The sequence below is a fragment of the Xenopus laevis genome, chromosome 5S (genome assembly GCF_017654675.1).
Source record: "Xenopus laevis strain J_2021 chromosome 5S, Xenopus_laevis_v10.1, whole genome shotgun sequence".
NCBI classification, from domain to species: Eukaryota; Metazoa; Chordata; class Amphibia; order Anura; family Pipidae; genus Xenopus; species Xenopus laevis.
Window position 1 is genome coordinate 130,824,860 of NC_054380.1, and position 11,823 is coordinate 130,836,682.

Here is an 11,823-nt window from a genome sequence, read left to right on the forward strand (position 1 = left end):
TTTTGGCCCAAAATTGAGGAAAGTCACTAGAAAATGTGAGAATGGGACGGGAGACTGGGGTACAGAGCACAAAATGTGGTAACTCTAATTGCCACACGTCAGTCCCATTGCATGCTGGGTATTGTAGTCTTACATTAAACTTGGCAAGTTATTAAAGAAAAACTACATTACCCAACATGCATTGCGAAACCCAGGCACATTAGAGGAAGAAAATAATTGGGCTGGTAGGATTGCCACCTGGTCTGGCAGGTAAAAATTATGGTTGATTCCAATGTTATTATTATGGGGGAAAAAGTATTTTTTCTAGAAAAGGTGCAACCCTACAGGTTACAAACCAGCCAAAGGCCCATAAAGTAGCCGAAATCCGTAGCTTGGCTAATTTGTACTTTCAAAACCCGCCTGGGCTTTAAATTAGTAGCCTAATTCGGCTGGAAACCCGCCAACTTGGTATCCCTAATGGCGATCTCCCCCTATTCCCGCTTCCATGGTACAGTCTCAAGATCTCTCCCCCTTCCCCCAGCGCAGGAATGAATCTGCCTGCATCACGCTGTCAGCGTCCCGAGGCCACACCCAGCCTCTCTCCTCCTCCAATCATGGCGCGGCTTCTCTGTGCATAACGTCACCGGCGCCCAGCTCATTGGCTGGCTATATTAAGAACGCAGCCTGACTGTTTAAAAGGCCGGCCGCTGCATGGTTGGGCGTAAATGAGAAGGGAGTGCAGTGTGAGCTGATAGCCTTGTCCCCAGGAACTGCGCCTTCCCGAGCCCTGCACCCCGGAGCGGCCGCACCATACGAGCCATAGGCAAGCAGAGAAAGCAGCGGGCAGTAGCCATGGCCGCGATCCGCAAGAAGCTGGTGGTAGTGGGGGACGGGGCGTGCGGCAAGACCTGCCTGCTCATCGTGTTCAGCAAGGACGAGTTCCCCGAGGTCTATGTGCCGACCGTGTTCGAGAACTACGTGGCCGACATCGAGGTGGACGGGAAGCAGGTGGAGCTGGCGCTGTGGGACACGGCGGGGCAGGAGGACTATGATCGGCTCCGGCCTCTCTCCTACCCGGACACTGACGTCATCCTCATGTGCTTCTCCGTGGACAGCCCGGACTCACTAGAGAACATCCCGGAGAAGTGGGTGCCCGAGGTGAAGCATTTCTGCCCCAGCGTCCCCATCATCCTGGTGGCCAATAAGAAGGACCTGCGTAATGACGAGCACGTCCGCAATGAACTGGCGCGCATGAAGCAGGAGCCGGTGCGGATAGAGGACGGCAGGGCCATGGCCATTCGCATCAACGCCTTCGAGTACCTCGAGTGTTCGGCCAAGACTAAGGACGGCGTGCGGGAGGTGTTCGAGACGGCCACCAGGGCGGCGCTGCAGAAGAAACACGGCCGGAGCGGAGAGTGTATGAGCTGCTGTAAACTGCTCTGATCCTGCTCTGCACTCGCGGGACTTTAATTCTGCCGAAATCCAACTACTGACACTGGAGAAGTGCTCCCCCCCGCCTGATGGAACATTCCCAGGCCGCAGTGTTGGCTTCCAAGAGCGGAGCTGTCCCACTGATGTAATGGGGGAGTGAGTGGGCTGTGGGGACAACTGCGGATAAGGATTTCATTGGCCCCAGAGCCTCAGTATTATCCTGTACATAGGACTTCTGTCTGTCCAGCCTTGGGAGATCTTGCATGGGCCACCAAGTACTTTACTCAATGTGCCCAAGTGGCACCTTCTCTATAGACACACCAGGTCTGGACTGAGTCACAATAGGCCCTGGCATTTCTGCTCCAATGAGCCCACACCAGCCCACTAAATACTGACTATGGCAATTTATAGCAGCCCCTTTGGCATTTGCCAAAAGCAAGAGATTGTCAGTCCGGGCCTGAGACAACACACAAGTCCTGCCCTTTCCAGTGGCCCGAGCAATAGTGACCGTAGCCCCTCTGGCAAGTGACTGGACCCCTGCAGGGTCGGCTTCTCTATGGGCAACTCCCTGTGACCTTTAATGTCTTTCTGATTGTTTCCTGGCAGCTGGGAGTTGTTGTAGCTGTTACATGTAGCCGGGCTCCTCCTGTTACACGTGCAGGGGGGGATTTGTTACTTTCCCAAAGCTGCAGACACTGCGGTCCTTTATTCCGCCAGCTACACACACTGCTACAAAACTGACAGTTTGTCATTGTTTAACTGTGACGCTTGCGATGGCCGAGAGGCGTTAACTGCAAATCCAGACGTTTATATTGCTGCCATCTCCCTTTGCAGCAAAGGGGGGTGAAATATATTTTTGTTCTGAATACGCAACTGGGTAGAAAGTTTTGCAAATGTAATTTTTTTTTTTTTTTTTTGCACATTTCCCTCCCCCCTTTCTATTTGTCATTTAACGCACTTGCCACCTCCTAAAGTGTAAACACTACAAACCTGTTTCTTTTCACACCAGTCTGTGCTCCCCCTGTCCTAATAAACACTGGGCAAGTTTGCACCTGGTTGGTAACCCATGGCGACCAATCCGATTGCTTTTACTGTTCAAACTGCAGCTGGCTGGAAAAAAAACCCAAATCACTGGTCTCTTAGGGTTACTGCCCAGGTGCAAGTTTGCCCAGTGTTAATAAATGAGCCCCAAGTTTGGTTACACTATAGAATGTAAAGCAACTGAGAAGGGCCATGGGCTTATGGCACCGGATTTTAATGCTACTAAAAATGCCATTGCCGTCATACCCGGCACCTCCCAACTGCCTCAGACTGGAGAATGCTGGGAGTTGTAGTTGGATCGCTGCAGTGATGATCAGTTGTACAAGCAGGGCTAGAGGAATCAAACTGTCGTATTCCATTTTCTGCAACTTGACACTACATTGTTAGTCCCAATTGTTTGGGGGGAAGGGGGTTAAAAAGTATTTTTGGACAGTGGTACTAAATCTGTGACAAAGCTGACCGAACAGTATGAAATGAACTTTTGAATGTTTACATAAAATGTTGATATGTATATATTGTTTTTTATGTAAAATATTAAAAAAAGCACTATATAAACCTATTACTCTTGCTCTGCGTGATCATTCGATTGATGCAGTCTGGTGTTAAACTGCATCTCTCTCCACCTCCTATACGTCTGGATGATGTCGTTTAAGGGATCTCTATGGTGGGTTTGTGTGTATGTGGAGATATGTATATAGATATAAAGATATATAATATATATTGATGTGATATATCTATAAATGGTATATGTAGAGAGATGTATATCTATATCTCATGTATTTATGCAGATTTATCAAGGGATGTTGCTCCCAGTGGCCTCAAAGCAGAGGCTTATTTTTGAATTCCAGGCTTGGAGGCAAAGTCTTAATTGCATAAAAACGAAGTAAGTTCTAAGCAGAGCCTCCTAAAGGCTATCTGTCCACATAGGGGCTACTAAATAGCCAATCACAGCCCTTATTTGGACCCCAAGGGACTTTTTCATGCTTGTGTTACTCTCCAACTCAATGAGGCTCATGGTTAAAAAAAAAAAAAAAAGTTGGTGGCACCTGGACTAGGGAATAGTCCAAATTCGTTCAAAAGTAAAAAAAGTGTTTTGAAATATATGTACTGTCCCTTTAAGAATTCAAATTCGCCATCTAAAACCTGCCAAATTGGCATTTTAGCCTGTGCAGGAGCCTCCTACAATCAATTTGAAGGTTGTTTGGTGGACATCTGGGAAAAAAAAAATATTGATTTGAAATTTGCAGCTCTATCCTATTCACCCAATTTTTTTTTTTTTAAATTTATTTTAGATTGGTCGTCCCCCCCCCCCCCGAGGTTATGGGAGTTTTTAGAAACTCCCATAAACTCGAAATTCGACCCTTGATAAATCTGCCCCTAAGTATTGGGCATTTAGGTTTATGCTTTTGGCAGCTGATTTAAGCGCTCCAGAGCGAAATCGCCAGTGCTTAGTCTAACCCACATTCTGCCATTCACCAGCTGTTATAAATCAATAAAAAGCCATTATTTGTACACAAAAAGGAGAAAAATTGCCAGTGCACAGTTTGCCTTTAAAAGTAATTACAAAAAAATTAGGTGTTCGTACCACACTTGGCCAAAAGATATAAGCTCATGTTGCATATTTTGGCTAATGTGTGGTACAGTTATGGGATCCGTTATCCGGGAACCAGTTATCCAGAAAAATCCGAATTACGAAAAGGCTATCTCCCCCCCCCCCCCCCCAAAGAACCCATTTTATCCAAATAAATCACATTTTTAGAAATGATTTCCTTTTTCTGTGTAATAAAACAGTAACTTGTACTTGATCCCAACTAAGATATAATTCATCCTTATTGGAAGCATCGGAATATTTAATGTCTACATGATTTTCTAGTAAGTTATGACGATCTAAATTATGGAAAGATCCCTTATCCAGAAAGTCCAAAGCCTTCTGTATAATGGGTCCCATGCCTGTACTACTCATTTTTTTTGTAATTCTTAAAGGGGTGCTTCACCTTTACCATAACTTTTAATTTGTTTTAGAATGGCTTAATTTTAAACAACTTTTCCATTGGTCTTAATTTTTTTAAAAATATTCTTTTAATTTTTTGCCACCTTCTGACTTTCCAGCTTTCAAATGGGGGGCACTGACCCCATTTTTAAAAGCAAATGCTCTGTAAGGCTACAAATGTATTGTTATTGTTACTTTTTATTACTCTTCTTTCTATTCAGACTCTGTCCTATTCATATTCCAGTCTTATTCAAATTAATGTATGGTTACTAGGGTAACTTGTACATTAGCAACCAGACTGTTGAAATGGCAAACTGGAGAGCTGCTGAATAAAAAGCTAAATAACTCAAAAACCACAAATAATAAAAAAAAAAATGAAACCCAATTGCAGAATATCTACATGTTACCAATATTTAATTTAATGGTGAACCCCTTTTAAAGGCAAACCATCCACTGGCAATTTTTTCAGATGTGAGTTGTACAGTTGCTTTGACAATTCAGATCAATCATAACTCCCAGGTTAAAATCTCCATCTTTTTAGTAGTAATAAACTGTAGTGTTAGTTTGTAGCCGCTAATGAAACCAGTATCCATTGGGCTGTTTATACTTCCTGCAATGCTGGTTCTGACTCTAGAAACAATGTAGCAGAAGGTAAACGTTTAACAGAACTGAAGGTGCGCCGACCTCTGCTACATTGTTTCAAGAGTCAAAACGACTGCAAATACTTGTGCAAATAACTTGGAAAATATTACAGTTGTCGATTATTAATTAGCATTACATTTTGGGTGGAGTTTTCCTTTTGAGGCAATGGTGTGTGTGTGCGGCACCTGAATTTTACTTTCATTGTCACTTGTTCCCCTTTGAACAGAAGCTGCTGTGTTTATTTATCTCACTGGGTCTGTACAGTAGATTTTCGTGCAGTTGGGGGGTAATAAATATTAACAATTTAAAATATTGGGGGATGTTTGAAATAGATGCAATATTTGCTTGAGGTCTAGTAACCCATAGCGACACCATTGTTTTGCTGCAAATTGCTGGTCTGTTGCTATGGGTTACACCTGGAGTAAACTTTGCACTTTATTCACCCCATACTCCCAAGGCTCCCAGTACAGAATAGAACTTTGGGTGGTGCTGAGCGCAGTAGTTTGATGCTACACATCCACTTGTCAGTCCTGATTTCTGTGTCCCCCCCCCCCCAGCCCTGTTACTCCAAGACTTCACTCCGTGCCTAAATCAATCCCGACACCCCAAGTTCAGACTCCAGTTTATTGCAGTGGCTGTGGGAGGATGCTGGGAGTTGTAGCCAATAGGGATGGGCGAATTAGACCTGTTTCGTTTCGCCAAAAATCCCCGCCAGCGAAATGGCGACGCCCATTAAAGTCTATGGGTTTTTTTGATGCGTCTTTTTTATTTATTTATTTTGACGCATGATGCCATACAAGTCTATGGCCACCATTTCCGCAGCGAAACAAGCCGAAAAAATTCGCCCATCCCTAGTAGCCAAACAATATCTGGAGAGTCTCGGGCTCTCTGCATGTGACTACAGCCCTGTGCCCAATGGCTGAATAGGCTCCCATGTGGGTGGCCAGTAATTTGCTTTATATGTAACAATTTATTGCCATTTACAGCCCTGCAATGGACTCCTTCGCAGCAGAGATTTGTTAGCCTCCGGGGCAACCGAGCTGTCTATTGTATGAAGCGGCTGTGACACTAACAAGTCTGATTTAGGACTGGGAGGTCTTAGTATTGTTATTTATCTTGTGTGGCCCTTGGCTTGTAAGTACCACGGGGGCTGGAGCTGATATGAATGATGTATCGCCAGAGCATTATAGAGATTATAGCTCATTCCCTGCCCCCGTGTGATCGATGGTCTGTATTACATTCTCATGCCACAAAGATCCACTTGTCTATGTCCCCAAACTGTACCCTGGGGCTATGGGCTAATACACTGCAGTGTAACGCGCTGTAATTCTGCCCCCCGCAGTAAAGATGCGTCACTCCTGCACTGCTCAGTCTCCTGCATGTGCCCTTGTCCCCTACATGCTAGAAATGCACAATGATGGACTCTTCCAAAAACAGTTACTGCCTTTGCTCTGACTGTTGCTAATGGTTAAATAAACCAATGGGTTGCTAGTGTTCCGACTTGGTGATATCTATACTCTCTCATTCCTTCTCTCTCTCTCTCTCTCTCTCTCTCTCTCTCTCTCTCTCTCTCTCTCTCTCTCATTCCTTCTCTCTCTCTCTCTCTCTCTCTCTCATTCCTTCTCTCTCTCTCTCTCTCTCTCTCTCTCTCTCATTCCTTCTCTCTCTCTCTCTCTCTCTCTCTCTCTCTCTCATTCCTTCTCTCTCTCTCTCTCTCTCTCTCTCTCATTCCTTCTCTCTCTCTCTCTCTCTCTCTCTCTCTCATTCCTTCTCTCTCTCTCTCTCTCTCTCTCTCTCTCTCTCTCTCTCTCTCATTCCTTCTCTCTCTCTCTCTCTCTCTCTCTCTCTCATTCCTTCTCTCTCTCTCTCTCTCTCTCTCTCTCTCTCTCTCTCTCTCTCTCTCTCTCTCTCTCTCTCATTCCTTCTCTCTCTCTCTCTCTCTCTCTCTCTCTCTCTCTCTCTCATTCTCTCTCTCTCTCTCTCTCTCTCTCTCTCTCATTCCTTCTCTCTCTCGTTCTCTCTTTCTCTCTCATTCTCTCATCTTCTCTTGCTCTCCTATTCTCTCTCATTCTCTTTCTTTCTCTCTCTCTCTCTCTCTTTCTTTCTCTCTCACTCTCATTTTCGCTCTTATTCTCTTTCATTCTCTCTCACCCTCATTATCCCTCTCTCTCATTCCCTCTCTCTCGCTCTTATTTTCTCTCTCTCGCTCTTATTTTCTCTCTCTCGCTCTTATTTTCTCTCTCTCGCTCTTATTCTCTCTCTCTCTCTCTCTCTCGCATTCTCTCTCTCGCATTCTCTCTCTCATTCTCTCACTAACTCTCATTATCCCTGTGTCTCATTCCCACTCTTTTTCTCTCTCTCTCATGCTCTCTCTCTGTCTCATTTTCTCTCCCTCATTCTCGCTCACTCTCATTCTCACCGAAAAAATGACGCCCATAGACTTTTATGGCATCGTGCTTCAAAAACTTTTCGCTGCACGACAATTTTTTTTTTGACGCCCATAGACTTTAATGGGCATCGGCGACGTTTCTCCCGCTGCAAATTTTTGGCGAAACTAAACAGGTCCTAATGTTCACCTTTAAATTAACTGTTCATATGATGTGTAGAGTGATATTTTGAGACACTTTGCAATTGGTTTTTATCTCATTAGTTTTTTTATTTTTTTATTCAGCAGCTCTCCAGTTTGCAGTTTCAGCAATCTGGTTGCCAGGGTCCAAATTCCCCTAGCAACCACACATTGATTTGAATAAGAGACTGGAATAGGAGAGGCCTGAATAGAAAGATGACTTGTAAAAAGTAACAATTACAATAACAATGTTGAGCCTTACAGAGCATTTGTTTTTAGGTGGGGTCAGTGACCCCCATTTGAAAGCTGAAAAGAGACAGAAGGAGATGGCAGATATTTCTAAAATAAATGAAGACCTATTGAAAAGTGGCTTAGAATTAGCCATTCTACCAGGCCTTTAACAGTGAGCTGTTCCCATGTTGGTATAATGGTGGCCTTGTTGCTGGGGGAGGGACACCGTGGTACAATAGATATTTAGAATGGGGCCCTGGCAGCTGATTTTTTTTTTTTTTTTTAACTTGGGGGGGGGGGGGCTTGCCAGCAAGAGTTTTTTTACTTGTACCAGTCCCTGGCCACCAATGTTGTTTGTTGGGGGACCCATAAAATGTTTTTGTACGGGGCCAGTGAATTCTGATGGTGGCTCTGAGTTTGGGTTATTGCTGGTCACTCAAAATGTCTTTGGAGCAGGCACTCAATGAAGGCAAACTTCCACCAGGCAGTTAGTTGAAGGTACAAGGAGTTTATTGTGTCCACAGCCTTACGCGTTTCGTGTTAACATTTAATCATAGGCTAATCATGGGATCACAGGACAGCCTATGATTTTTTAACACGAAACGCGCAAAGCTGTGGACACCATAAACTCCTTGTACCTTCAACTGACTGCCTGGTGGAAGTTTGCCTTCATTGAGTGTCTGCTCCAAAGACATTTTCGGTTTGTCCGCTCCCCATGCTGAGGAGTCAGGGCACCTGGGCCTATTCTCCTGTGTGGTGAGTTATTACTTTCAATTTAAAAACCCCAGATTTATTCAAAATATTGCTGGTCACTCAGTCCAACTGTCTCTTTCCATTGGTCAATCTGATAGTACCCAAGACACAACCCTCCCTAGTGCCGGAGATATAAATCTGCTCAGTCACTGGACAGAAGGAAAGAAGCCACAGGCAGATAATTAGCAGAGAAAGCAGTGGCTACGAGCGAGTCTCTACCTCACTAAAGGATTTCAGCAGCAGGAGGAACACAACTGTCAGCACAATTGTACAGTACAGGGAGCTAGTGTGACAGATGAGCTCTCCCATGTGTGGGCTCCTGTATTACACTTGTGAGGAAATATAGCAGCATAGGCAGCCCATTGAGTTACGGTGATAGATACAATTAGCTTTTTGTATATATATATATATATATTCCCTATAAACTCATCAGTCAATTCATAATTCTTGTTTAACATGAATGGCAGAACTGCCCCATTACAGAAGTACAAGCAGGGAAGTCCTCACTTACTGAAGACGACAAGCTGTGAATATAAAGCGCATGGGGAATCACAATAATGTACATGTAAACCTCTCAGTTAGGCTGATAATCCATATATTTGTAAATGGGATAATAGCCTATAGAAAAGGTCTGGACTGTGAAATAGCAGGTATAGTAGGGAGAGATGGTGTCTATAGTAACAGTGGATAATAGTCTCTGGGAAGGGAGTGTGACTGTGGGATAGCAGGTATAGTAGGGAGAGATGGTGCCTATAGTAACAGTGGATAATAGTCTCTGGGAAGGGAGTGTGACTGTGGGATAGCAGGTATAGTAGGGAGAGATGGTGCCTATAGTAACAGTGGGATAATAGTCTCTGGGAAGGGAGTGTGACTGTGGGATAGCAGGTATAGTAGGGAGAGATGGTGTCTATAGTAACAGTGGATAAATAGTCTCTGGGAAGGGAGTGTGACTATGGGATAGCAGGTATAGTAGGGAGAGATGGTGTCTACAGTAACAGTGGGATAATAGTCTCTGGGAAGGGAGTGTGACTGTGGGATAACAGGTATAGTAGGGAGAGATGGTACCTATAGTAGCAGTGGGATAATAGTCTCTGGGAAGGGAGTGTGACTGTGGGATAGTAAGGAGAGATGGTGCCTATAGTAACAGTGGATAATAGTCTCTGGGAAGGGAGTGTAACTGTGGGATAGCAGGTATAGTAGGGAGAGATGGTGCCTATAGTAACAGTGGGATAATAGTCTCTGGGAAGGGAGTGTAACTGTGGGATAGCAGGTATAGTAGGGAGAGATGGTGCCTATAGTAACAGTGGGATAATAGTCTCTGGGAAGGGAGTGTGACTGTGGGATAGCAGGTATAGTAGGGAGAGATGGTGTCTATAGTAACAGTGGGATAATAGTCTCTGGGAAGGGAGTGTAACTGTGGGATAGCAGGTATAGTAGGGAGAGATGGTGCCTATAGTAACAGTGGATAATAGTCTCTGGGAAGGGAGTGTGACTGTGAAATAGCAGGTATAGTAGGGAGAGATGGTGCCTATAGTAACAGTGGATAATAGTCTCTGGGAAGGGAGTGTGACTGTGGGATAGCAGGTATAGTAGGGAGAGATGGTGTCTATAGTAACAGTGGGATAATAGTCTCTGGGAAGGGAGTGTGACTGTGGGATAGCAGGTATAGTAGGGAAAGATGGTGCCTATAGTAACAGTGGGATAATAGTCTCTGGGAAGGGAGTGTGACTGTGGGATAGCAGGTATAGTAGGGAGAGATGGTGCCTATAGTAACAGTGGGATAATAGTCTTAGAAGGTATAAAATGGCCTAATGGCAACAGTAGTGCTCTAATAAGTAGTAGTATAAAAAGTAGCTCTAATAGCTTCAGTTTAATTCCATAAACCCACCAGTTTTTCAGCTTTCTGAAGAAATAGAAGATGGTAAATTATGAAGTTTAGGGAGAATACAGAAGAACAGTATATTGGTGGTGGCCATATTGATGATATATATGTATGTGCTGGTGATGAATTATATGCTGTATATTGATACAAATATCAAAGGAATATTCTGTGCATGAAACCTTTAAGAGTCTGTCTGTAGGATGCTGTGCAGAAGCAATTCTTATGGTAAATACTGGGTTGAATATGGATGGTGAATATAAAATCCCAGCGCACCTCTTATTATTTGCTTTAGCCAAATCCTTTGTTCTTAATGATAGACTGAGGACAACTCCTTGCTCTTACTGTAATTAATGTAATTAATTCTGGGGAGCAGAGCTGTGTGGGTGAGGAATCTCAGGAGTAGTGTATGAAGCACCCAGAAGGTTTCTTCTGTACTGTAAATGGCCAGTGGTTCTGTTTGACTGTGAGACCTGGATGCTCTGGGCCTTGTCTCATGGTATTTTTGAACCAGCCCAATTGTTATCTGTCCGATACCAAACCAGATATTGGTCATGGAGGCTGCCATTTTGGACTCATACGTGGGCCAATGAGCTACTGACAGGACCTAGACTGGCCAAGTAGGGGGACAATAGCAGCCCATGTATGGCCACCTTAAGGAGAAAAGAGAGCTGTGGGCTCCCTTCTTAATTAAAGGGCTTGTTCAGCTCTGAGTTAATGCAATAGAGAGTCCAAAGTCCCCTAACAACCATGCATTGATTTGAATAAGAGACTGGAATATGAATAGGAGAGGCCTGAATAGAAAGAGGAGTAATAAAAAGTATCAAAACATTTGTAGCCTTATAAAGTGTTTGTTTTTTTAGATGGGTCAGTGACCCCTGTTTGAAAAGCGGCAAAGAGAAGAATAAGGCAAATAATTAATAAACTATAAATAAATTATTAAAAAATGAAGACCAATTAAAAAGATGCTTAGAACTGGCCATTCTATAACATACGAAAAGTGAACTTAATAGTGAAACACCCCTTTAATTCACAGAAAAATAAAGACTAGAGAATGGAGTGAGATCTGTGAATACAGTGAAATATTTAGTGTTTACAGTTATATTATATTGTTCCTCCTTCTCCCCACACCCCTATTTGTGAGATTTCCGATTCAAGGCCAGTCCCTGTGTTCCATTATTTCCCTATTAAGAAAGCTTATGTTCTTACGCTGGTGCTTAGCTTTTTAATAACTGTGTGTTTATTTCCCCCCCCCAAGGCAGTATATTCATTAATTCCCCATGTGCACAAGTTATTAACTGCTTCCATGTG

The 11,823-nt window shown here is 43.8% G+C and overlaps 1 protein-coding gene across 1 annotated transcript; it reads left to right on the plus strand.

The window, feature by feature from the left end:
- The first annotated feature begins 715 nt into the window (after positions 1–715).
- On the plus strand, positions 716–3,010 carry rhob.S (ras homolog family member B S homeolog). Its single transcript, NM_001096461.1, is given in 1 exon segment — positions 716–3,010. A coding segment is annotated over 1 exon segment (591 nt). The 5' UTR covers positions 716–831; the 3' UTR covers positions 1,423–3,010.
- Positions 3,011–11,823: the final 8,813 nt, after the last annotated feature.